General features: G+C 39.2%; 2 protein-coding genes across 9 annotated transcripts in view; one reads left to right on the forward strand and one right to left on the reverse strand.

Moving 5' to 3' along the window:
* Positions 1-2,045, forward strand: part of LOC128692766 (clusterin-associated protein 1) — a 149,678-nt gene extending 147,633 nt beyond the window's left edge. For all 5 annotated transcript variants that reach the window (XM_070090054.1, XM_070090055.1, XM_053782122.2 and 2 more), the window contains 2 exons: positions 1,032-1,125; positions 1,400-2,045. In XM_070090054.1, coding sequence (XP_069946155.1) covers positions 1,032-1,125; positions 1,400-1,794 — 489 coding nt within the window. In that variant the 3' untranslated portion in view covers positions 1,795-2,045. The remainder of the gene's footprint in view (positions 1-1,031; positions 1,126-1,399) is intronic.
* The window catches only part of Trs31 (trafficking protein particle complex subunit 31), a 105,208-nt gene that overhangs the window by 57,659 nt on the left and 23,401 nt on the right, over positions 1-24,148 (reverse strand). For 2 of the 4 annotated variants that reach the window (XM_070090066.1, XM_070090065.1), the window contains exons 4-5: positions 22,497-22,679; positions 13,378-14,284 (exon numbers count right to left, since the gene is read on the reverse strand). In XM_070090066.1, the coding sequence (XP_069946167.1) occupies positions 14,186-14,284; positions 22,497-22,679 (282 nt within the window). In that variant the 3' untranslated portion in view covers positions 13,378-14,185. Of the gene's footprint in view, positions 1-13,377; positions 14,285-15,961; positions 16,139-22,496; positions 22,680-24,148 lie in introns of those variants that run through there. The other 2 variants (XR_011392622.1, XR_011392621.1) reach the window with 2 other exon arrangements.

Here is a 24,148-nt window from a genome sequence, read left to right on the forward strand (position 1 = left end):
ATTTTTTTTATTTTTTATTATCACACCGGCCGATTCCCACCAAGGCAGGGTGGCCCGAAAAAGAAAAACTTTCACCATCATTCACTCCATCACTGTCTTGCCAGAAGGGTGCTTTACACTACAGTTTTTAAACTGCAACATTAACACCCCTCCTTCAGAGTGCAGGCACTGTACTTCCCATCTCCAGGACTCAAGTCCGGCCTGCCGGTTTCCCTGAATCCCTTCATAAATGTTACTTTGCTCACACTCCAACAGCACGTTATTAAATGTCAAAAATGTTAAGAGTAAATTGAAATTATAGTAAAAATGATAATTATTAATTTTAGTAAGTAATATCAATTGATAGTATTTAAAAAATATGAGGTAGTAATATGGACAGAGAAAGTATCAATTCAGCTAATGTAAAGATGATGTGATCAGTCCATCAACCTTCTAGTAGCAGTTTGAGGTGGTTAATCCTTCTGCCTAGAGATATGTTTAGTTTCATGGTCTTCAAAAATGTGAAGCTGAAGCATGAAAATGGAGCCATTATAGTGCCAGAGGTGAGATGCAGAGAATGGAGGTGACGTCACAGGAAATTGAGCCCACTAGTAGAAGTAAAAATTAAAGAACACTTCAGCAAGTTTACTGGCCAATTATTATTACATTCATGGGGGAGTGCTAATCCCATAGGAGTCATATAAGCCTGTGGGAATGAAAGCCATTCAGACTCAATTCCTTAGATCAGGAGCCTGCCAATAGCATCAAGGAGCCTCCCTTGAGAGACTACTGGCCAATGCTAGGCAGGTCCTCAAATACAACTCTTCTCACTTATAATTAGTGATTGGGCAATGAAGTGTAGATGTCCTCTCTACCAAGATATCATTATGTTCATACAGAGGTCATCAAACTTAATATGTATTTGCAAGCCCTCCAAAAATATTGAAAAAATAAGAACCTCTCAAACAATTTTGACTGGTGGTAGAACCAAAATTATAAACTTATCATTCAGAATTGCTGAGTAAAATATTTAGTTTGTATTAATTTGACAGGATATGACATCTGGGAGGAGCAGGGATGGAGCCGTTGCTTGGGCCTCAATCTCCGGAATAATCAAGCTCAGTACCCAAGAAGCCACTGAAGCAAGTATGACAAATACCTTTATGTGCTTTTTTCTCTTATGATATTTAGTTTTTTCATATTACTGTATTTTCTTTACTTACTGTAAGTTCATTATGAAACATTACTATATCATTCAAACCAACTTATGCAATTCCTTTGCATATAAATAATTTTTCTTATATCTCACTTTATGGAAATTGCAAAGATTTTTATTAATAATAGTCAACTAAAGTTTTTTCATGTGTAAAAAATTAGTTTTTAATAATTTTAGTAATTACTGTATTTTATTTTGTTTCAGGCCATCGTATTTTTGGAAATATGACTGGAGAAAGCTTTGAGTCATCGGGTGACTCGGACACAGTTGACTCCCTTTTGGTTGACTCTGGAAGTGAAGATGACAGCTTAACATTTATGTCAGCAGCTGGAACATCAGGGCCATCATTAAAACAGTGCTCAGTAGTATCTGAAGGAGCATCAATAATAGCCACAGTTCCAGGACTACAAGCTACTGCCTATTCTCTACCTTTTAAGCCCATGTCTTCTAGGTCATGCATTCGTCCTCCTTCAGCTCGATTAAAATCTAGCCAAAAAGGAATAAGGGTGAGCAGCTTGACAGCTTGGACAAGCGTGAAAGGAAGTGACCGTGTATCTCCTTTGTCAGCATCAGAGGACAACAGTGATGATGCTTTTTAAGTCTAGACTTGCCATGATCAAACATTTGTGTACAAACAAATTACTGGTGTAATTTGCTGCATATTTTAAGTTTTACTATGAAAGAAGTGATGGTATTGAATCATTTCAAATTGAGTAGAGTATATTAAAATGGATCTTCCTTATGTAACAAAGATGTTAAGTGTTCTTGCAAGTAAACTATTGTTTGTATTTTTTTAATCAAAATAATTTCTTGTCATTAGATATAAAGAGTAAATAAAAGTAAATTTTCAGATATATTTCGGAAACCATAATGCACTCGCATCTATATTTGAAATATATTTTTACATATGTTCAAATGAAGTTATTAAAATTGTAAACAATGTATGATAGTGAATAGTTTAAAGATTTACATTGCAGCTGAAGGATTATTATGATTAGGCTCTAAATTCATAGGGATCATACAGTGCCTCAGGAATGGGAGGTACCATAATAAGGTTTGATCCTAGGAACGGAAGAGTAACTCAAATCAATCAATACTGTACCATCAAAGCACCTTCCATAAAGGACAGAATACAGGGAGTAAGATACTGATAAGGTTATTGAGCAGATATTGTTAAGACATTATTATTATTACCATAATCTTGGAGAAGTGCTAAACCCTGCTGTCACTAAATGACAGCAGGGTAGAGAATGCAAAAAAAAATTTTCATTCCATCGGAAGGCCATACAGACCAACTGACAGGGTGACCCAAAAAGAAAGAAAAATACTTTCATCATTCAACACTTTCACCATCACTCATACATAATCACTGTCTTTGCAGAGGCACCCAGGTACGACAGTTCAGAAGTCCCTCCAAACTGCCAGTATCCCAAACCCCTCCTTTAAAGTGCAGGCATTGTACTTCCCATTTCCAGGACTCGAGTCCGGCTAACCTGTTTCCTTGAATCCCTTCACAAAATATTACCCTGCTCATGCTCCAACAGCTCATCAGGTTCTAAAAATCCTTTGTCTCCATTCACTCCTATCTAACATGCTCATGCATGATTGCTGGAAGTCCAAGCCCCTCGCCCACAACACCTTTACCCCCTCCCTCCAACCTTTTCGGGGCTGACCCCTACCCCTTCCACTACAAATTTATATGCTTTCCAAGTCATTCCACTTTGTTCCATTCTCTCTAAATGACCAAACCATCTCAACAGCCCCTCTTCAGCCCTCTGACTAATACTTTTAGTAACTCCACACTTCCTCCTAATTTCCACACTACTAATTCTCTGCATAATATTTACACCACACACATCACACTTAGACACATCTCCACTGCCTCCAGCCGCCTTCTCACTGCAGCATTTATAACCCATACTTCACACCCACATAATAGTGTTGGTACCACTGTACTCTTGTACATTCCCTTCTTTGCCTCCATGGATAATTTTTTTTGTCTCTACAGATACCTCAATGCACCACACACCTTTTTTCCTTCATCAATTCTATGGTTAACCTTATCCTTCATAAACCCATCCACTGACAAGTCATCTCCCAAATATCTGAAAACATTCACTTCTTCCATATTCCCTCCCTCCCATGTGATATCCAATTTTTCATAATCTAAATTGTTTGATACCCTGATTATTTTACTTTTATCTATGTTCACTTCAAGTTTCTACCTCTACACACCCTCCCAAACTTGCCCACTAACCTTTGTAACTTTTCTTTAGAATCCCCCAAAAGCACAGTATCATCAGCAAAAAAGGAACTGTTTCAACTCCCATTTTGTATTTGATTCTCCATAATTTAATCCCATCTCTCTCCCTAACCCCCTAGCAATTACTTTTTACAATCCCATTTATAAATATGTTAAACAACCATGGTGACATTACACATCCCTGTCTAAGACCTACTTTTACTGGGAAATAATCTCTCTCTCCTACACATATAACATCACATCTAAACTGTGTCCAGCCTCCTTGCTGCAGTAAAGTCCTATTTAATCCCTTCAGGGTCCAAAGCCAAAATCTGAAGTGGTGCTCCAGTGTCCAAGAAATTTTGAAAAAAAAAAAAAAATTATTTTTTCTTACAGAATTAAAGAGTATATTTTTGTGAAGGTAATAAGAATTTTTTTTTTTCTGATCAGTACTTACCGAGATACAGCGGCGGGATGTTGACCCAAAATGACCGGGTGTCAGCAATATCAGTGACTTCCGCAAAATCCCATTTTTTTATTTTACGTTTTTTATACTTCTTTCTATTCTTTTCTAAATTTTTTCTTTTTCTAATAACATTTGTGGCCTGTGAGACCAGTATAATGTATATTGTATAAGTGTACACTCATTGTATTAAACACAATAACTGCACTAATTTGTTTATCATTATATTACAAAACTTGTTTACAAGTTTATTGTAAACAAAATGATGAAAATATTAGTGCGGTTATTGTGTTGAATACAACGGTACCATATGGTACAATGACACTGATACAATAGTACCATATGGTACAATGGCACATGATACAATGGTACCATGATACAGTGGCACCATTTGGTACAATGGTACCATATGATACAACAGTACCATATGGTGCAATGGTACCTTATGGTACCATATGGTGTAATGGTACCATATGATGCAATGGTAAGATATGGTACATTGTACCATACAGTACAATGATACCATATTGCAATTGTACCATATGGTACAATGCAATATGATGTAATGGTACCATACAGTACAATACCATATTGCAATTGTACAATATGGTACAATGGCACATGATACAATGGTACCATATGGTACAATATGGTACAATGGCACATGATACAATGGTACCATATGGTACAATGGCACCATTTGGTACAATGGCACCATTTGGTACAATGGTACCATATGGTGCAATGGTGCCTTATGGTACCATATGATGCAATGGTACCATATGGTACATTGTACCATACAGTACATTGATATCATATGGTACTGTTGTATTCAACACAATAAACACACTAATATTTTCATTATTTTGTTTAAAATAGTTGTTTACAACAAAAATATGCAAAAATGTTACATATTAGTAATGTTCTATTATACATTTACAAGTGTACAGGAACCTGACGTGTTCCTTGAGGTGGATGACAAAGCACTTTGTCTGGGAAACTGTGGAGTCAGTAGCTAGCTTGAGTCACCACTCACTCAGTCTTGGCTGGTGTCTCATGCCACCAACACCTATTGACCATATGGTACACGGTATCATATGTTACAGGGTACCATATGGTACATTGTACTATATGGTATAGGGTACCATGCAGTACAGGATAACATATGGTGCAGGGTGCCATATGGTACAGGGTACCATATGGTACAGGGTTACCATAAGGCACAGGGTGCCATATGGTACAGAGTACCATACAGTACAGAACACCATATGGTACAGATACAGGGATAACTATGGAAATAAGTCACCTTGACTTTTTTGGGTTATCCTAGGATTTTATACGTATGCTGCTATTTATGATAATCTATGTAATTGTATTTCTGTAAACCTGAATAAACTTACTCAAGTGCATGTGGCATCATAAGTAAGTTTATTTAGGTATACACAAATAAAGTTACATAGAATATCATACTTAGCAGCATATGTTTGGAGAACCTAGGATAACCCAAAAAAGTCAGACTTGTTTCCATTAGGGTCCCTGTACCCTGTACCATATGGTATAATGTACCATATGGTACAATGTACTATATGATACATTGTACCATATGGTACCACTCTACCATACGATATTGTACCATATGGCACAATGGTACCATGTGGTTCAAAACCATAGAATTCGTCATCTCCACTTCCATCAGTCTTAGAACTGTAAGTTGTGAAGAGGAGAGTCAGAATTCGCCCTGAGAGTGAGTGGGGAGTGAGAGCTTCCTTGCTGCCAGGCACAATGAACAAAGCTACTTTGCCGGTGTTCCCACAATGCCATGCGGGCGTCCAGATTATTTCTATGGTGTGCACACTGACCACCCAGACCCATTCTCTCAGATGTAGGCCTACCAGCCTTCTTGAGCTAAATTTGACGTCGCTAGAATTTTGGCGTAGATTTATGGTTTGGACCCTGAACGTAAAGCCATAGATCTACGGGATGGACCCTGAAAGGGTTAACATAGGCTTATATTTCTAAAAATTGGCATGTACACTAGTACCACATTACATACAAGGAAAACATGGAAAAGATAGTCTGCATACATCTGTTACTTGGCTAGGTTAGGTTTGTTAGGAAACAGGACAAGTTTCCTGATGTGGGTCTTAGTCATATGATGACCTGCAGTTGGAGCTTTTGGTCATCTGGCCAAGGCCTGCTGGCTTCCTGGTCCACCCTTTTAAAAATTATGGTTATGATTACAACCATTAGATAGATTAGATACTGTTCCTTTTATCATTTACTGTGTGTGTGGGGGGGGGCTGATGTGAGCCTACTGGGCTGAAGTGAATGGAACATGCGAGAGTAGCATGTCTGTCTTACACTTAGTGGGCCATTGATTGAGCCTGCCCCACTCTGTGCTGAATGACCTACAATGGGGTCATTCAGTCAACCATACCATGGTTCTTATGTTGTTGATGATGGACAGATTTAGGTATTGTACTGTATTATGTTTATGGGAAAGCTATCAGTAGCTGATGGTCCTATTGAAGTGGTCCGGTATTTATCTCTGGTCAGTTATGTCCTACATTACTTCGTAGAGCTGATGATATGGCATCATTGCTTGTTCAGAGCTTTCTTCAGAATGATTCTTCTCTCCACATCAAGATAATTCTCAGTGAAAAACCTGTAAATTAGCAAATAAAAATTTTCTCGTATATCTCTTGCAGAGATGACTTTTTCCTCATTTTCAGGTTCTTTTTTCTCATCCTTGTCTACCTGCTTTTCTCTTTCATGAGATTTATATGCCTCCAGCAATTTTTCTGCAGTTGGCTTTGTCATCTAACACTTCATTTACCTCTTCCTGCATATTCTCAAAATGCCTGCCTTTCAGTCATTATTACAGTGTCCTGTACTTGACTCATTACTGAAGGAAAAAACTAGAATAATTATTTATCTCAGGGCAATAATTTCCCCAGCTGGCATTTATATTTGATATGGGCACTTCATCCCATGACACACTCATGCAAGTGCCTTTGTAAATTTAAAATTACACCATAATTAAGTCAAACCAATTTTAGGGTGGTGTCAATTGCTTCAGGATGATTAAGGAAATTATCAAGATTAAGAACCTTGAGTGAAAGGTTCTTTCTGAATACATATATACATTTTCACTTCAGAAATCAAGATGGTTTTGAACCATTCATCAAACAGGGTGCCAATTATCCATGCATCCTTGTTTAACAACCACTGAATGGATAAAGTGCCTTTATCTGTACTTTTAAGGCACTAAGATTCTCTGCATGATAAGCATGGGCTTGCACTTTAATTTAATCACTGCACTGGTGAACAGAAGCGATCTTTGGCTGTTTTGAAAGCAGGTGCAAATCATTCCTGCTAGCTAATACAGATTGACCATCACTAATCCACCCCTGTAGGGTGCCAGATTACAGAGTGGTTAGGTTAGAATACACTTAACGGAACGGCGATATTTACACATCAGCAATTTTGCCCACTTTACGCCCTATTTTTGCCCCATTCCATTGTTCGTCTACCAAACTCATAGCTATTTTACTAGTATTCCTTCTATTTTGTCGATTTCAACTACCCAATATAGTAAGAAATTGATAATTTGGCCAATGTCACACAAATATCAAGAGATACCAATTTCAAAATAGGGTCTAGAATAAACAATGCAGACATTCCTAGCACTGAAATAACATTTTCTTTTTTCATTTGTCACGTCTCCAGGCCCATCTTATATTACGCTTGCTTTCCGTTTTGAATTTTTATTCACACAAAAAATAGAATATTTACTGTTATGCAGACTACTGCATTATTGTAATAATTGTATAAATAATGTCAACCCATTCATGACTGTATATTAGACTGGCAAGTTGGACATGTATTGGACAGTGACGTCATTTGTTTACTCTTGAACATCAGCAAAAATCGAACATTTCCGCTACTTTGAGCTCAGTTTTAAGGTACTTTCTGGTGTAATACCAATCAAAATTCCATTTCTGTAATATATCTTCCATTCTATCAAATGAGACCAAAAAAACGAGAATACAACCGTACAAACTACGTACATGAAAATACACCTCAGAGTCGCTGTTTTTTCTCATTATACACTACATGCTGCAGGTTTTTTTTTTATATATATAGTACACACTTACCACGCAGACCTATTCTCTCTTATGTAGGCCCAATTTTACCAGTCACAGCTTATCCGAGTGAGCTGAGTTCATGGTGACCGACAGTGGCTTCAAGCTACCTTATCTTTTATGAACAAAGTACAGTGTATGTACTTTACACAATGAGAAGCATTTCTTTTATTCATTGGAACCATGGCTAGGGCTAAAAGTGAGTAGGTTATAACAATAAATAGAGAAAAAGAAATTGGAATGACTTGTGCAGCAAGTAGCGCCACCAAACACGAACGGCAGGTTGGTGTGGTGACACCAGAAATTTGAAATCATGCTAGCCAAAATTAGTGCTGGATTACTGATGGAACCAGATTACTAGTAGATTGCCAGATTAGTGATGGCCAACCTGTACTACACTTGAGTAGGATTGTAACTATCACCTATAATCTTATTAAAGTCAGCAGAGTAGCTTTTTGCAGCTATAGGATCAACTGACACACACACAATGGAAAAAACTGATGAATGAAGGCCACATCATGAGCTATGATAGCAAACACATGCCTAACCCAAAACAGGTAGCATAGGCTCAGCTCCTCATGAGGGGGATCCTCGGAAAGTTCAACAAATTTAACATTAAGACTTGATAGGATGTTTGGAATATCCATATGCAAACCTGAATCCCCAAGTCAAGCTGAAGTTCCAACAAGTGCAGAAGGAAAGATCAGGCTAATGAGTAGATATGACAGCAATACTCAAATTATATTAAAAACATACTATAAACCTGTATGGGTCATACAGCACTGCAGATAAGGGTGTGCAAGGGATAGGAGCTAGTGGAAGAGGGAGTAGTAGTCTAAGTACAAAACTGAAGTCAAAGGTGATGCAATAGGTTAGTTTCTGCCAAAAAATTAGTCTGCCTTAATTAAAAATGGAACCATTGGCAAGGAGGTGAGTGCAACAGGGCACTGTAGATGGAAGCAACTTCTGTGAGCTTTCTGATCAACAGGACAGTTTATTAAGAAAATGGCAAACTAATAGTGTACACAAATGCTAGGTGTTCCTCTACATGGTGTCTGTGTGCTGTAGTGCCGTGTAGAGTTGTGCGTGTCTGATTCAGAATGGGGAATGTAGTTTCCAATACCTGACAGCTGTAAGAAAAAAATTACTAGGAATCCATTAGTGGTCTGATAAAAAGAATCTCTATACTAACTCAGACTTAATGTTGTTGCCAGTGGTTTTGAAATTATTGAAAGGCTAATGGAAAATAGTCTGACTAAGCAGCTGAGTCTGCATGTTTATGGCCCTGAAAACAAGCATGTCCAAGGAACCCAGCAAACAAGACTTTCATGTTTCCTGGAATTTTTTTATTTGCATGCCATTTTTAAGAACATAACTATTCTGTTAAATGACAGTCAACTGTATTTACTTTATAAACTAGAAAAGGTTATCTTTTAATATGCAGTATGTGCTTTTACTATTAACATATCGCAAACTGCGCCAAACACATACGTGCCATAACTGCTGCAAGGCTAAGAGGAGCTATGATAAAGGGAAGTTGCATGAAGGGTGAACACGGAAAGTCATAGTTGGCATAAAAATTCAGTTTGTCAAAAATCATGAAAGGTGTGTTATTTACTTTTATAAGATACATTAGTTATCTAATGTAGACTAATTCATTCGCTCCCACTCTGCTACTGCACAGGTCTCACTATTATTAACCCTTTGAGGGTCGACAGGCCCTCTCCGAAACTCGTTCTCAGGGTCGGCCAAATTTAAAAAAAAAAAAAAATTATTTTCTCTTATGAAAAGATAGAGAATCTTTTCCCGATCATAAAGACACCAAAAGTTTGAAATTTGATAGAAAACTTACGGAATTATGCTCTCGCAAAGTTAGCGGTCTCGGCGATGTTTACGCATCGGCGATTTTGCCCACTTTGAGCCCCATTTTTGGCCAATTTCACTGTACTAGTCGACAAAAAACATGAATATTCCGCTAGAACTCCATTTTTTCTATCGAATGAGTGCAAGAAACCACCCATTTATAAATTCAACTATCCAGTACATTGGTCAGAATTTAGCAATTTTGCCAATTTCACACAAATTTCAAAAGATGCCAATTTCCGAATAGGGTCCAGAATAAACAAGAAAGACATTCCTGGCACTAAAATGACATTTCCTCTAGTCATTAGTCACGTCTCAAGGCCCCTCTTATATTCTTTTTCTTTCCACTTTGAATTTTTATTCTCACAAAAAATATAAGATTTACTGTTATGCAGACTACTGCATTAGTATAAAAAATGGTATAAATATTATTGGTGCACTTGTGAAAGAATATTAGACTCACCAGTTGACGTGTATTGCATGCTCGGCACGATTTGTTTACTTTTGAAGTTTGGTAAAAATCGAACATTTCTGCTACTTTGAGCTCAATTTCAAGGCACCTTTCATTGTAAAACCAGTCAAAATCATCTCAATTTCTGTAATATGTCTTCCATTCTATAAAATGAGACCAAGAAAACTAGAATACAACAATAAATACCATACGAAAATACACTGCAAAGCCGCTGATTTATTAAAAAAAAACGGTAAAAGTTTTTTTTTTTTCATTATGCACTGTGTGCTGCAGGATTTTTTTTAGACTGTGCACACTGACCACATAGACCCATTCTTTCATATGAAGGCCTATCAGCTTTCTCCCAATAGATTTGAGGCCGCTAGAATTTATGAGTACTAGTACGTCAAAACCCCCTACGCGTAAGACGTACTAGTACGACGAAAACCCTCAAAGGGTTAAAAGGCTGTCAGTCATATCACTCGCTGCCATTTTTTAAAACTATCCATGAGTGGGTGACCAAATACAAAATATTCATCATATATGTATTTAAAAAAACAATTTTTTTTATAGTTTCCTGAAGAAATTCACAGCAAGTACAGGTGAAATTAAAAAAGAAAAAATTACATATAAATACATGTGAAGGCTTACTCAGCCCTGTAATAACTTCAGACAGTATTACCAAGGCTGGCTCCTCCTCAGGAAAATTAATGAATAGGAAAAGAAATAATAACAAACATAAATACTTTATTATATAGAATATATAAAATATAAAACACTTAAATATGAAATATTAATCCTACATTAAAGAAAATTAAAAATTAAAAATATAAATGATAACTGAATTCAACGCTAATATAAAACTTGGGTGTCTGGTGTTGGTGACACTGCTTGTTGAAATCGTAGCCGTTGCCGATGATGGGGGGGGGGTCGCAGGTGTTGGTTACAACCCACTGGCTAGTTCTTCACAGTATAGCCTTGAGTATTCTATCCCGATGACAGGAAAGCAGGTTCTTTACTGCTGCAATGATGAGGGGTTACGTCCTGCAATTTCATACAGGTGCACAGGTAATTAAATCCAAAAAGGGGAAGTCTCAGGATGTTAGTCCATCTCCATCAGTTCTGCTCGTTGATTGGCAGGTGACCCTCTCTGTCATCCAAGCTGGAAAGATAGACAGGTTACCCACTGCTTAAGAAATCACTCTCCATGATAAGTACAATACCTAAAAGATGTGGTGATTATTACAACAGTCAACTTAGAGCAAGACTGAAAGGACTAAGTTTATTATTGGTCAAAAGTGAAGCTTTTAACCAATAAATCCACTAGAATACAAGGCAGGCATGTACTTACAGTAGTGCTGGGAGCTGTGAGTCTAGTGATTACTGTTTGGACCAGAGCCCTACACGTCACCTTTTGGGGGGGGGGAGAAGGAGGGGAAGGGATAGCGGGAGCTAGACTGACCCTACCTTAACAAGCAGCCGGCAGTCAAACTATCACTTTCGGGGTGGGGGAAAAAAGGCGGGAATAGCGGGAGCTTGACTTGCCCTACCTTAACAAGTAGCCGGCAATGAAACTCTTGTTACTATATACTCCCTCGCTACTCCTATCTATTGAACTTTTCCCTCACAATACACAAGGAAACATATTATAAACATTCATAACAAGGCTTTTGTATGGAGATATAAAAGGGCCATTAATGAGCAAAGAATTACTCCTCTCTTTTACTTCCTTATAAGAGTACTACTGTGCAGCAAGAAAGTATCTCTTACTTCTTTACAACAGCACTACCATGAAGCAAGAAAGTACCTCTCTTACTTCCTTATAACAGCATTACAATGAGGGTATCTTTCTTATAACAGTACTACCATGGGGTACCTTCCTTATAGCAGTGCTACCATGAAAGTACCCTTCTTATAACAGTGATACCATAAAGGTACCTTATAACAATACTACCATGAAGGTACCTTTCTTATAGCAGTGCTACCATAAAGGTATCTTTCTTATAACAGTACTACCATGAAGGTACCTTTCTTATAGCAGTGCTACCATGAAGGTATCTTTCTTATAACAGTACTACCATGGGCTGCTTCATTAGTACCAAACACAATATACATTTGTTTTCATTTCTTATTTTAATATTAAGCCAGTATTTCCCTGTACTACAATTTAGATCACCATACTCATCTTTATGCAGTATACTGCCTCTCACCCAACACACACAGTTGCTTATCTTACACAATACACACATCATACATACCTTGACAAAGCTCATTGCCTCATTGTACACAATTACGCATCTTTACAGAGCTTACTGCATCAGTATACATAGTTAATCATCTTTATAGAGCTCTATGTCTTACACACCATACATACTGGATTGTAATGCTAGTTCCATCTAACTTCTTCAAGTCATGAGCATCTTTTTTAAATAATGCAATGTAAAGTAGACACTTGTGCTTAAATTTCTTTAGAAACATTTCCTCAGAGGCAATGCTAAATGGCCCATATGGGTTTAGTACAATTTTGTGAGTATATTAAGAATTTTCCTAGGTAGTATGTTGGTAGACAGAAACCGCCCAGGGAGGTACTACCGTCCTGCCAAGTGAGTGTACAACGAAAACCTGTAATTGTTTTACATGATGGTAGGATTGCTGGTGTCTTTTGTCTGTCTCATAAACATGCAAGATTTCAGGTACGTCTTGCTACTTATACTTACACTTAGGTCACACTACACATACATGTACAAGCATATATATACACACCCCTCTGGGTATTCTTCTATTTTCTTTCTAGTTCTTGTTCTTGTTTATTTTCTCTTATCTCCATGGGGAAGTGGAACTGAATTCTTCCTCCGTAAGCCATGCATGTCATAAGAAGCGACTGAAATGCCGGGAGCAAGGGGCTAGTAACCCCTTCTCCTGTATATATTACTAAATTTGAAAGGAGAAACTTTCGTTTTTCCTTTTGGGCCACCCTGCCTCGGTGGGATACGGCTGGTACGTTGAAAGAAAGAAAGATTAAGAATTTTATGATGGAGATATATTTTGCATATTTATCATTACAAAGCTCTTGTTCAAATTTTATTACACCATCTGTAATGTTTATTTACCTTGAAAATCATTTACTTATTGATGAGGATTCTGTGGTATAAGTTTTGAAAATACATAAAGATGTATCAATAAATAAATGATGTCTAATAATTTTAATAAAAATATTACAGTATTTCAAAAAATCTTAATACTATAGTGAGACACTTGCTACGTTCCAATAAAAACCTGCACTTAGGAAGCTTATGACCTGATGATGGTCCAGGAGTGAGACAAGGGTCGTCACAAGCTTCTTCTCTTAGTCTGGGTTTTTGGTGAACTGTTCCAGCCACCATTGCCACTTTATATTCTTTATTTGCTATATTCATGTGGAAGATATGTTTATTTTAGGTGTATTCATGAACTACAAGATACAATACATTGGAAGGTTGTTACAGGTTTACAGGTACACACTAAATAACACAATGGTGAAAATTGTAGGTGGTATAGCAGTGTCAAAGTATAATTCTCTAGCCACACTAATTTTTAATATTGCAAATCATAAACCGCACTTCAGGAAAAAAAAAAAAAAAAATTACTTCCCTAAATTACTGCATAAATGTACTAAAATTGAATTGTTACAAATATATTATAAGCACTGTAAAGTGAGTAAGTATATTATGAAACATTAAAAAGCACTAATGATACAATGCCTTACCAAGTGTGAGACCCAACTGCTTGCTTCTCTAATTAACACTGTACTAATAACAGCTCTTAAATAATATGGTTGTGTATACAATCACCGTCCTTCCAACTGTTTGTCCCTGGTTAAGACAGTGTCATCAAACTTGATCATGAATGTTGTGCCTTTATGCCACAGTGCTGTCACTTTTGCTGGCTGCAAAGAAGAGACATAATAATAGCCAGAATAGATATCATTATTGAGCATATATAAAGTTAAACTTTTGAATAACTATTCCCCTCAAGGAAGGTTCCTTGATGTTGGTGAGGGGCTCTTGATTTAGGGAATTGGATCTGTGCTCCAGTTCCCCAAATTAAGCCTGAATGCCTTCCACATCCCCCCCCCCCAGGCGCTGTATAATCCTCTGGGTTTAGCGCTTCCCCCTTGATTGTAATAATAATAATAATTGAATAACTATTGAATCTCAACATACAGTAGTTTGGTATACATTCTGAAAAAAGCGAGTGAGTGAGTATGAGTGTGTGTGGGAGTGAATGTGAGAGTATGAGAGTGAGTGTGAGAGTATGAGTGTGTGTGAGTGTGAGAGAAAGAGTATGTGAGAAAGAATGAGAAAGTTTGAGAGTGAATTAAAGTGTGAGAGCATGAGTGCAAAAGTGTGAGCATGTGTGCACATACACACACAAGTGCATGCAAGCATGTATTCATATACTCCAAGATTTGTGCGTATGGGTCAATTTTAGCTGGTGTGTCTGCTTCTGAAGCTTCATCCAGCAGCATTATTGACGTCTGGTCTGAGCTCTCTTATACTTACTCTTAGAACTATGTTATTAATTTGTCTGCACAACTCTGACATCTAGTTCAATCTAATTTCCATACTACCCTGAGATTAAAAAAGTATTTCCTGGCATCCCTGTGACACATCAGTGTCTTTATCTAATGTCCCCTTTTATTCAATCCTTGCACATAAACAATCCGCTCCTTTCCACCTTATCAATTTCTCTGAGTACAGTACAGCCTCTCCTCAATGACGGAGTTCCATTCCTAGGACCACATCAGTAAACGAATTCGTCACTAAGTGAGAAGTATACTATAGTGGTAGTGGGCTTGTGTCAACCATCTTTGATATTGTTTTAATGTCACCTATGCACCATTTGTAACGTTTCTGGTATACTGTATTTTTAAACATTTATACAGTAGTGTACTGTACATTGTAGTAAACAAAACAGAGGAAATCAGCTCTAATATACATTACTGAGGTATGCATACCGGCCCGTCATAAGTCCGAGTCATCAGTAAACTAGTACTTCACTAAGTGAGGAGAGGCTGTATTTTGTGTATCATAACTGGCCCCTTCTGATCCCCACTGCTCTTCAATTCCTGTAGTATATTTTTTGAAGGAATGATTGACCCTCAAACATATGATCCAGAATCCACTTACCACTACTGGCTAAAATACAGAATCAACTTTACTCCAGGTATTGTTGGTAGATGTGCTAGTATCATCAGCTACAAGATTTTATAATATTTCTCTCAAAACTAACAATCTTTTTTTAAACAATCCAACTTTTAGCCCTCTAAGACATGTTTTTAATCTATCCTCATGGTCCATTCATCTCAGCTGTAGGACCTCAAGGGAGGTTCCGTGAAGCCAGTGAGGGGCTACTGATCCAAGAAAATGGACATGCTCTCCTCTTGGATCAAACATGAGCACCTCCTATTTCCCAGGCACTGTATGAATTCTGCAGGTTTAGCACTCTCTTCCTAAATATAATAATAATCAGCTGTGAGACTAGTCATGTGGCAAACCTTTACACCTTTTTAAGATGCAAAGGTCTGTTGAAATTCCTGAGTGCAATTCTGAGAATTACTCGCCTCATTTAGGTTGCCAAAGTCATGGTTTGTGCACTCTCCTGGTGTTATGCTTACTTCTAAGTCTTTTTCTTTCATCAATACTTGTAGTTTCTTTCCTCCCAATCCATACTCAGTCTCCAGTCACCTCTCTTCTTCCTCGAACTTTATGAACTTCAGCAGCCATTTCTTTGACAGCCTCTGTAATGTATATAACTTTACCTGGAGAGCCTCACTGTCGTCTACTGTAACCTATATAACTCCCTGAAATCCTCACTGTTCTCTTCTGTAACCTATATACCTTCCTGAAATGATCACTATTCTCTCCTGTAATTTATATAACTTCCTGAGATCCTCACTGTCCTCTTCTATAACCTATATACCTCCCTGAAATCCTCACTGTCCTCTCCTGTAACCTATATAACTCCCTGAGATCCTCACTGTCCTCTTCTGTAACCTATATAACTCCCTGAAATCCTCACTGTCCTCTCCTGTAACCTATATAACTCCCTGAGATCCTCACTGTTCTCTCCTGTAACCTATATAACTTTCTGAGATCCTCGCTGTCTTCTCCTATAACCTATATAACTCCCTGAGATCCTCACTGTTTTCTCCTGTAACCTATAAAACTCCCTGAGATCCTTACTGTCCTCTCCTGTAACCTATATAACTCCCTGAGATCCTCACTGTTCTCTCCTGTAACCTATATAACTCCCTGAGATCCTCATTGTCCTCTCCCATAACCTATATAACTCCCTGAGATCCTCACTGTTCTCTCCTGTAATTTATATAACTCCCTGAAATCCTCACTGTTTTCTCCTGTAACCTATATAACTCCCTGAGATCCTCATTGTCCTCTCCTGTAACCTATATAACTCCCTGGGAGCCTCACTATTCTCTCCTGTAACCTAAATAACTCCCTGAGATCCTCACTGTTTTCTCCTGTAACCTGTATAACTCCCTGCAATCCTCACTGTCCTCTCCTGTAACCTATATAACTCCCTGAGATCCTCACTGTTCTCTCTTGTAACCTATATAACTCCCTGAGATCCTCGCTGTTTTCTCCTGTAACCTATATAACTCCCTGAGATCCTCATTGTCCTCTCCTGTAACCTATATAACTCCCTGAGAGCCTCACTGTTATTTTTTTTTTTTTTTTTTTTTATTATCACACCGGCCGATTCCCACCAAGGCAGGGTGGCCCGAAAAAGAAAAACTTTCACCATCATTCACTCCATCACTGTCTTGCCAGAAGGGTGCTTTACACTACAGTTTTTAAACTGCAACATTAACACCCCTCCTTCAGAGTGCAGGCACTGTACTTCCCATCTCCAGGACTCAAGTCCGGCCTGCCGGTTTCCCTGAATCCCTTCATAAATGTTACTTTGCTCACACTCCAACAGCACGTCAAGTATTAAAAACCATTTGTCTCCATTCACTCCTATCAAACACGCTCACGCATGCCTGCTGGAAGTCCAAGCCCCTCGCACACAAAACCTCCTTTACCCCCTCCCTCCAACCCTTCCTAGGCCGACCCCTACCCCGCCTTCCTTCCACTACAGACTGATACACTCTTGAAGTCATTCTGTTTCTCTCCATTCTCTCTACATGTCCGAACCACCTCAACAACCCTTCCTCAGCCCTCTGGACAACAGTTTTGGTAATCCCGCACCTCCTCCTAACTTCCAAACTACGAATTCTCTGCATTATATTCACACCACACATTGCCCTCAGACATGACATCTCCACTGCCTCCAGCCTTCTCCTCGCTGCAACATTCATCACCCACGCTTCACACCCATATAAGAGCGTTGGTAAAACTATACTCTCATACATTCCCCTCTTTGCCTCCAAGGACAAAGTTCTTTGTCTCCACAGACTCCTAAGTGCACCACTCACTCTTTTTCCCTCATCAATTCTATGATTCACCTCATCTTTCATAGACCCATCCGCTGACACGTCCACTCCCAAATATCTGAATACGTTCACCTCCTCCATACTCTCTCCCTCCAATCTGATATTCAATCTTTCATCACCTAATCTTTTTGTTATCCTCATAACCTTACTCTTTCCTGTATTCACCTTTAATTTTCTTCTTTTGCACACCCTACCAAATTCATCCACCAATCTCTGCAACTTCTCTTCAGAATCTCCCAAGAGCACAGTGTCATCAGCAAAGAGCAGCTGTGACAACTCCCACTTTGTATGTGATTCTTTATCTTTTAACTCCACGCCTCTTGCCAAGACCCTCGCATTTACTTCTCTTACAACCCCATCTATAAATATATTAAACAACCACGGTGACATCACACATCCTTGTCTAAGGCCTACTTTTACTGGGAAAAAATTTCCCTCTTTCCTACATACTCTAACTTGAGCCTCACTATCCTCGTAAAAACTCTTCACTGCTTTCAGTAACCTACCTCCTACACCATACACTTGCAACATCTGCCACATTGCCCCCCTATCCACCCTGTCATACGCCTTTTCCAAATCCATAAATGCCACAAAGACCTCTTTAGCCTTATCTAAATACTGTTCACTTATATGTTTCACTGTAAACACCTGGTCCACACACCCCCTACCTTTCCTAAAGCCTCCTTGTTCATCTGCTATCCTATTCTCCGTCTTACTCTTAATTCTTTCAATTATAACTCTACCATACACTTTACCAGGTACACTCAACAGACTTATCCCCCTATAATTTTTGCACTCTCTTTTATCCCCTTTGCCTTTATACAAAGGAACTATGCATGCTCTCTGCCAATCCCTAGGTACCTTACCCTCTTCCATACATTTATTAAATAATTGCACCAACCACTCCAAAACTATATCCCCACCTGCTTTTAACATTTCTATCTTTATCCCATCAATCCCGGCTGCCTTACCCCCTTTCATTTTACCTACTGCCTCACGAACTTCCCCCACACTCACAACTGGCTCTTCCTCACTCCTACAAGATGTTATTCCTCCTTGCCCTATACACGAAATCACAGCTTCCCTATCTTCATCAACATTTAACAATTCCTCAAAATATTCCTTCCATCTTCCCAATACCTCTAACTCTCCATTTAATAACTCTCCTCTCCTATTTTTAACTGACAAATCCATTTGTTCTCTAGGCTTTCTTAACTTGTTAATCTCACTCCAAAACTTTTTCTTATTTTCAACAAAATTTGTTGATAACATCTCACCCACTCTCTCATTTGCTCTCTTTTTACATTGCTTCACCACTCTCTTAACTTCTCTCTAAGCCTCACTGTTCTCTCCTGTTAATTTTTTAATGGTTTCACATTACTCGGGAAAAAAAAAAACACACACACACTAGTCCCAGAGTTAAGGGGAATGACCTACAAAGAAAGGTTAAGGGAAATCGGCCTGACGACACTGGAGGACAGGAGAGATAGGGGGGGTATGATAACGACATATAAAATACTGAGAGGAATTGACAAGGTGGACAGAGACAGGATGTTCCAGAGATGGGACACAGCAACAAGGGGTCACAATTGGAAGTTGAAGACTCAGATGAATCACAGGGAAGATAAGAAGTATTTCTTCAGTCACAGAGTTGTCAGAAAGTAGAATAGTCTGGGAAGTGATGTAGTAGAGGCAGGATCCATATATAGTTTTAAGAAGAGGTATAATAAAGCTCATGGAGCAGGAAATGTGACCTAGTAGTGACACTGAAGAGGCAGGGCCAGGACCTGTGACTTGACCCCTGCAACCACAACCAGGTCAGTGCAACTATGTGAGTACACATGAGCACACAAACACATGCATGCAAACACATGCCTGCAAACACACACATACACACACATTAACATGTATAGTATGCAGAGTCATGGAGAAGATTATCAGAAGAGTGGAGGAGCACCTAGAAAGGAACGAGCTTATCAACGACAGCCAGCACGGGTTCAGGGACAGGAAATCCTGTGTCACAAACCTACTGGAGTTCTATGACAGGGTGACAGCAGTAAGACAAGAGAGAGAGGGGTGGGTAGACTGCATTTTCTTGGACTGTAAGAAGGTGTTTGACACAGTTCCATACAAGAGATTAGTGCAAAAGCTGGAGGATCAGGTAAGGATAATAGGGAAGGCACTACAATGGATCAGGGAATACCCATCAGGAAGACAACAGCGAGTCGTGGTGCGTGGCGAGGGTTCCACAGAGGTCAGTCTTAGGACCGGTTGTTTCTGGTATTTGTGAATGACATGACAGTAGGAAAAGACTTTGAAGTGTCCCTGTTTGCAGATGATGTGAAGTTGATGAGAAGAATTAAATCAGACAAGGACCATGCAGAACTACAAAGGGATCTGGACAGGCTGCAGGTGTGGTCTGGAAACTGGCTCCTGGAATTCAACCCCACCAAGTGTACAGTCATGAAGATTGGGGAAGGGCAAAGAAGATCACATACAGAGTACAGTCTAGGGGGCCAGAGACTACAAACCTCACTAAGGAAAAGGACCTTGGGGTGAGTATAACACCAGGCACGTCTCCTGAGGTGCACATCAACCAAATAACTGCTGTAGAAAATTCTGGTGTAATTTTCTCAAACTTATATTGTATCATGTAAATATGTAATTAATGTGTTGTTGTTGTTGGTCAAAAATGTATTTGAAAGTGGAAGAGAACCAACAGAAAAGCCCTGCACATGCACTGGGTTCCAAGAAGGTAGGCCTGGGTATGCATGGGCAGTCTCGTGAAGCATAGGCTTATGACACGATATCCCCGTTAACATGGAACCAGGAAATTGGCAGTTCCGACGGCCGAAACATGATTAGTGGTCTCTCTTTATAATAGGAAGTGTTGTAACTGTTCCTGGCACATATTCTGGGACAGTAAGTTATCGAAACCGCCATAATAGGGTGGAAACAGTGGAAATTAGTGAACAACGCGATGACGCCATGACGAACGAGTTCATTGGGGAGAATATCTGACTATTCAATCAGCACTCATCGGGCTCAGATCTTAATGTATCAACCACTAACGTGTGTAAATTAATGGAACACTAAGTCATCTTGTGAACTGCAGTGAAATCAGTGATAATAACACTAAGTTAAGAGAATGTGTGAAGAGAAATGAGTCGCCCTTCTCTAAGCGAAGCACATGTAACCGTGCGGCCCTGTTCCGAGGACTACAGAAGTTTTTTGGAGTCTCCTCTTCTCAATCGGGACAACAAGGTGATATTATAGCCCTGCTGGAAGAAGAATCTTATCAATTCAGCAGGACATCTAGACAGAGGAGGAAATAAAGAAAGATAAGGGATGCTGTCCTAGGTAGTAGGTTGGTAGACAGCAACTGCCCAGGGAGGTACTACCGTCCTGCCAAGTGAGTGTAAAACGAAAGCCTGTAATTGCTTTACATGATGGTAGGATTGCTGGTGTCCTTTTTTCTGTCTCATAAACATGCAAGATTTCAGGTACGTCTTGTTACTTCTACTTACACTTAGGTCACACTACACATACATGTACAAACATATATATACACACACCCCTCTGGGTTTTCTGCTATTTTCTTTCTAGTTCTTATTCTTGTTTATTTCCTCTTTATCTCCATGGGGAAGTGGAACAGAATTCTTCCTCCGTAAGCCATGCTTGTTGTAAGAGGCGACTAAAATGCCAGGAGCAAGGGGCTAGTAACCCCTTCTCCTGTATAAATTACTAAATTTAAAAAGAGAAACTTGTTTTTCTTTTTGGGCCACCCTGCCTCGGTGGGATACAGCCGGTTTGTTGAAAGAAGAAAGAAGGGATGCTGCCTCCTCACCCACAGTTAAATAAACCTTCCGATACTATAGGACAGTGATAACTCTAGCACACCCTCTTAGGAAAACCTTACTTTCTACACCTCTCCCTCGAATGTTGACACCATGACCTGCACTGAACTCTACAAAAGCCTCGGTGCTAGAGCAGTTAAGTATGCCTGTGAATCACCTTCACTTCACACTCACCCAAGTTCTTGAGTTCATCAAGCCTCTAAGTTTCACTTTTGCCAACAGGACAAAACTATACCACCTCTCCAGGAGCAGCTTCAAGAAGTTTGTAAATGGCTTCACTGTAAACCTGCCTCCTCAACTACTACAATAACTCCCACCTGTCTGCTGCCCTCTGGTGTTCCTACCTGCCTGCCTTCTCCTGCAACCTAGAAACTGCTAGCTCTCACGACTCAAGACCTCATCTACCACTAGACTGATGCATACACAGCTTCCTCTCCAAGTCTGTCCCACGAGCACCTAGCTGCTGGGTTAAGCCCTGGCACTTTTTCTTTGACTGTGGACACTCCTCTCCACCGCTATTCTTTGCCTGTCCTGTCTTCTCAGCTCACCCCACATGAGGTCTTACCTAAACTCTCTTGATCTTGATCTTGAAGAAGATTAAATGTACAATTTAACTACTGAATTTTGCCCATTATTTTAAAAGTCTGTTATATTGAGGTTGGTTAACTCAAGGGTTTACTCTACGTAATAACAAATAACTGATTTCCCCAGCAAACAAATATACATACAAACCTACCCATAAACATAGGCACAGAAAGAAGAAGAAGAAGAATGAGTAAACTTACAAATCCTGTGGCATTAAGGACAGACTCAATAATGCCAGCTATAAATGCAGCACAATTGATGGAGCTTTTGTCTCGTGGCACAGATATGAATCGGTTGACTAATGGTTCTTTTTCTATCAAGTAGTATATGCGCTCATCATCTGTTGCTCGGTCCAGCTTGTCTGCCTCTTTCCCAAATAGTGACTGAAAACAAAAAAATTTAATGAATATGTGTCACCTGCATTGAAGAACAATCCTCCAGCAAATCTACTAAAGTATTGCCACACAAACAAAGTATATACATAAAGCTTCATTTCTATTTAATAATACATTGGACCCTCAGTTAACGACATCATCGGGTAACATAACAATCAGATAACGACACGTTTCTGCATCAAAATATTGGCTCAGTTAATGACAAAGAACTCGGTTAAAGACAACTGTCCCAAACGTGTCCGTGCACCATGACTGGAATGGACACTCCATGTACAGCCAGTGTGCCATTGTTTACAAGCCAGTGAGGACAATTCCACGCATACATGCGATACATTTTGTATTATTCCATTGTTTTTAGTGCTTGTAACTGCTAAATAAGCAACCATGGACCCAAAGAAAGCTTCTAGTGCCAGCCCTTTGGTAAAGAGGGTGAGCAACACAATAGAATTCAAGGAAAAGTGTGTAGAAAGATACGAAAGTAGTGGTGGTAGTGATGGTGGTAGAGGGTGATAGTATGGGCCAACAGGTCTGCTGCAGTGTTCCTGCTCTTTTATGTACACCAGCCAGGGTACTTAACCATATACCAGCCAGGGTACTTCCCCACATACCAGCCAGGGTACTTCCCGACATACCAGCCAGGGTACTTCCCCACACACATGATTTGATTTCATTAGGACTTGCGCATGAATGAATAGAATTATCGAAGCTTTTTGCTTTGGAAGCATTGAAAATTGGGTTGGGCAAATACGATTCTGTTAGTGGGATGGTTTGTGAAGGACCTGCCTAGTATGGGCCAACAGGCCTGCTGAAGTGTTCCTTCTTTCTTATGTGCAAACATTTATGGATGAACATCACCCTGACACAGCTACTGCAGGCCGTGCTGGCAACATCTACAATGACAATGTTGTGTCCCATTTTAGGGAAATCTTAAAGAGATGCCAGAAACAGAGCTCTCATCACTCATCAAATATGTCTTCAATAAAGGTAAGTGTCATTTTATTAATTATTAATGTATTTATTCTGCATGTCTCATTGTTTTCTGTGTAGGGAAATGTATATTTCATGTAAAAAATGATTTTGTTGAATACTTTTGGGTGTCTGGAACGGATTAATTGGATTTAAATCATTTCTTGAAGGGAAAATTAATTCAGATAATGACAGAATCAGTTAAAGACGAGCTCTCTGGAATGGATTAATGTCGTTAACTGAGGGTCTACTGTACCTTAATCACTACAGAATTGTAGATGTGGTTCAGAGATCTGACAAGCTGACAATCGAGACATTGTGCAACACCACCTTCGACTGCTTCACCTCACTTGTCTGCAGTAAATAAGCCCCTTCTCCATGCATATGTTGTACCTTGATTGAGACTGATGGGCTGAATACACCAACTCAAGGCTAAGGGACTAATTACCTTAAACTCCTTCTTATCTTCCACCATTCATTTCTGCACCATA

This window comes from Cherax quadricarinatus, chromosome 30, assembly GCF_038502225.1.
Source record: "Cherax quadricarinatus isolate ZL_2023a chromosome 30, ASM3850222v1, whole genome shotgun sequence".
NCBI classification, from domain to species: domain Eukaryota; kingdom Metazoa; phylum Arthropoda; class Malacostraca; order Decapoda; family Parastacidae; genus Cherax; species Cherax quadricarinatus.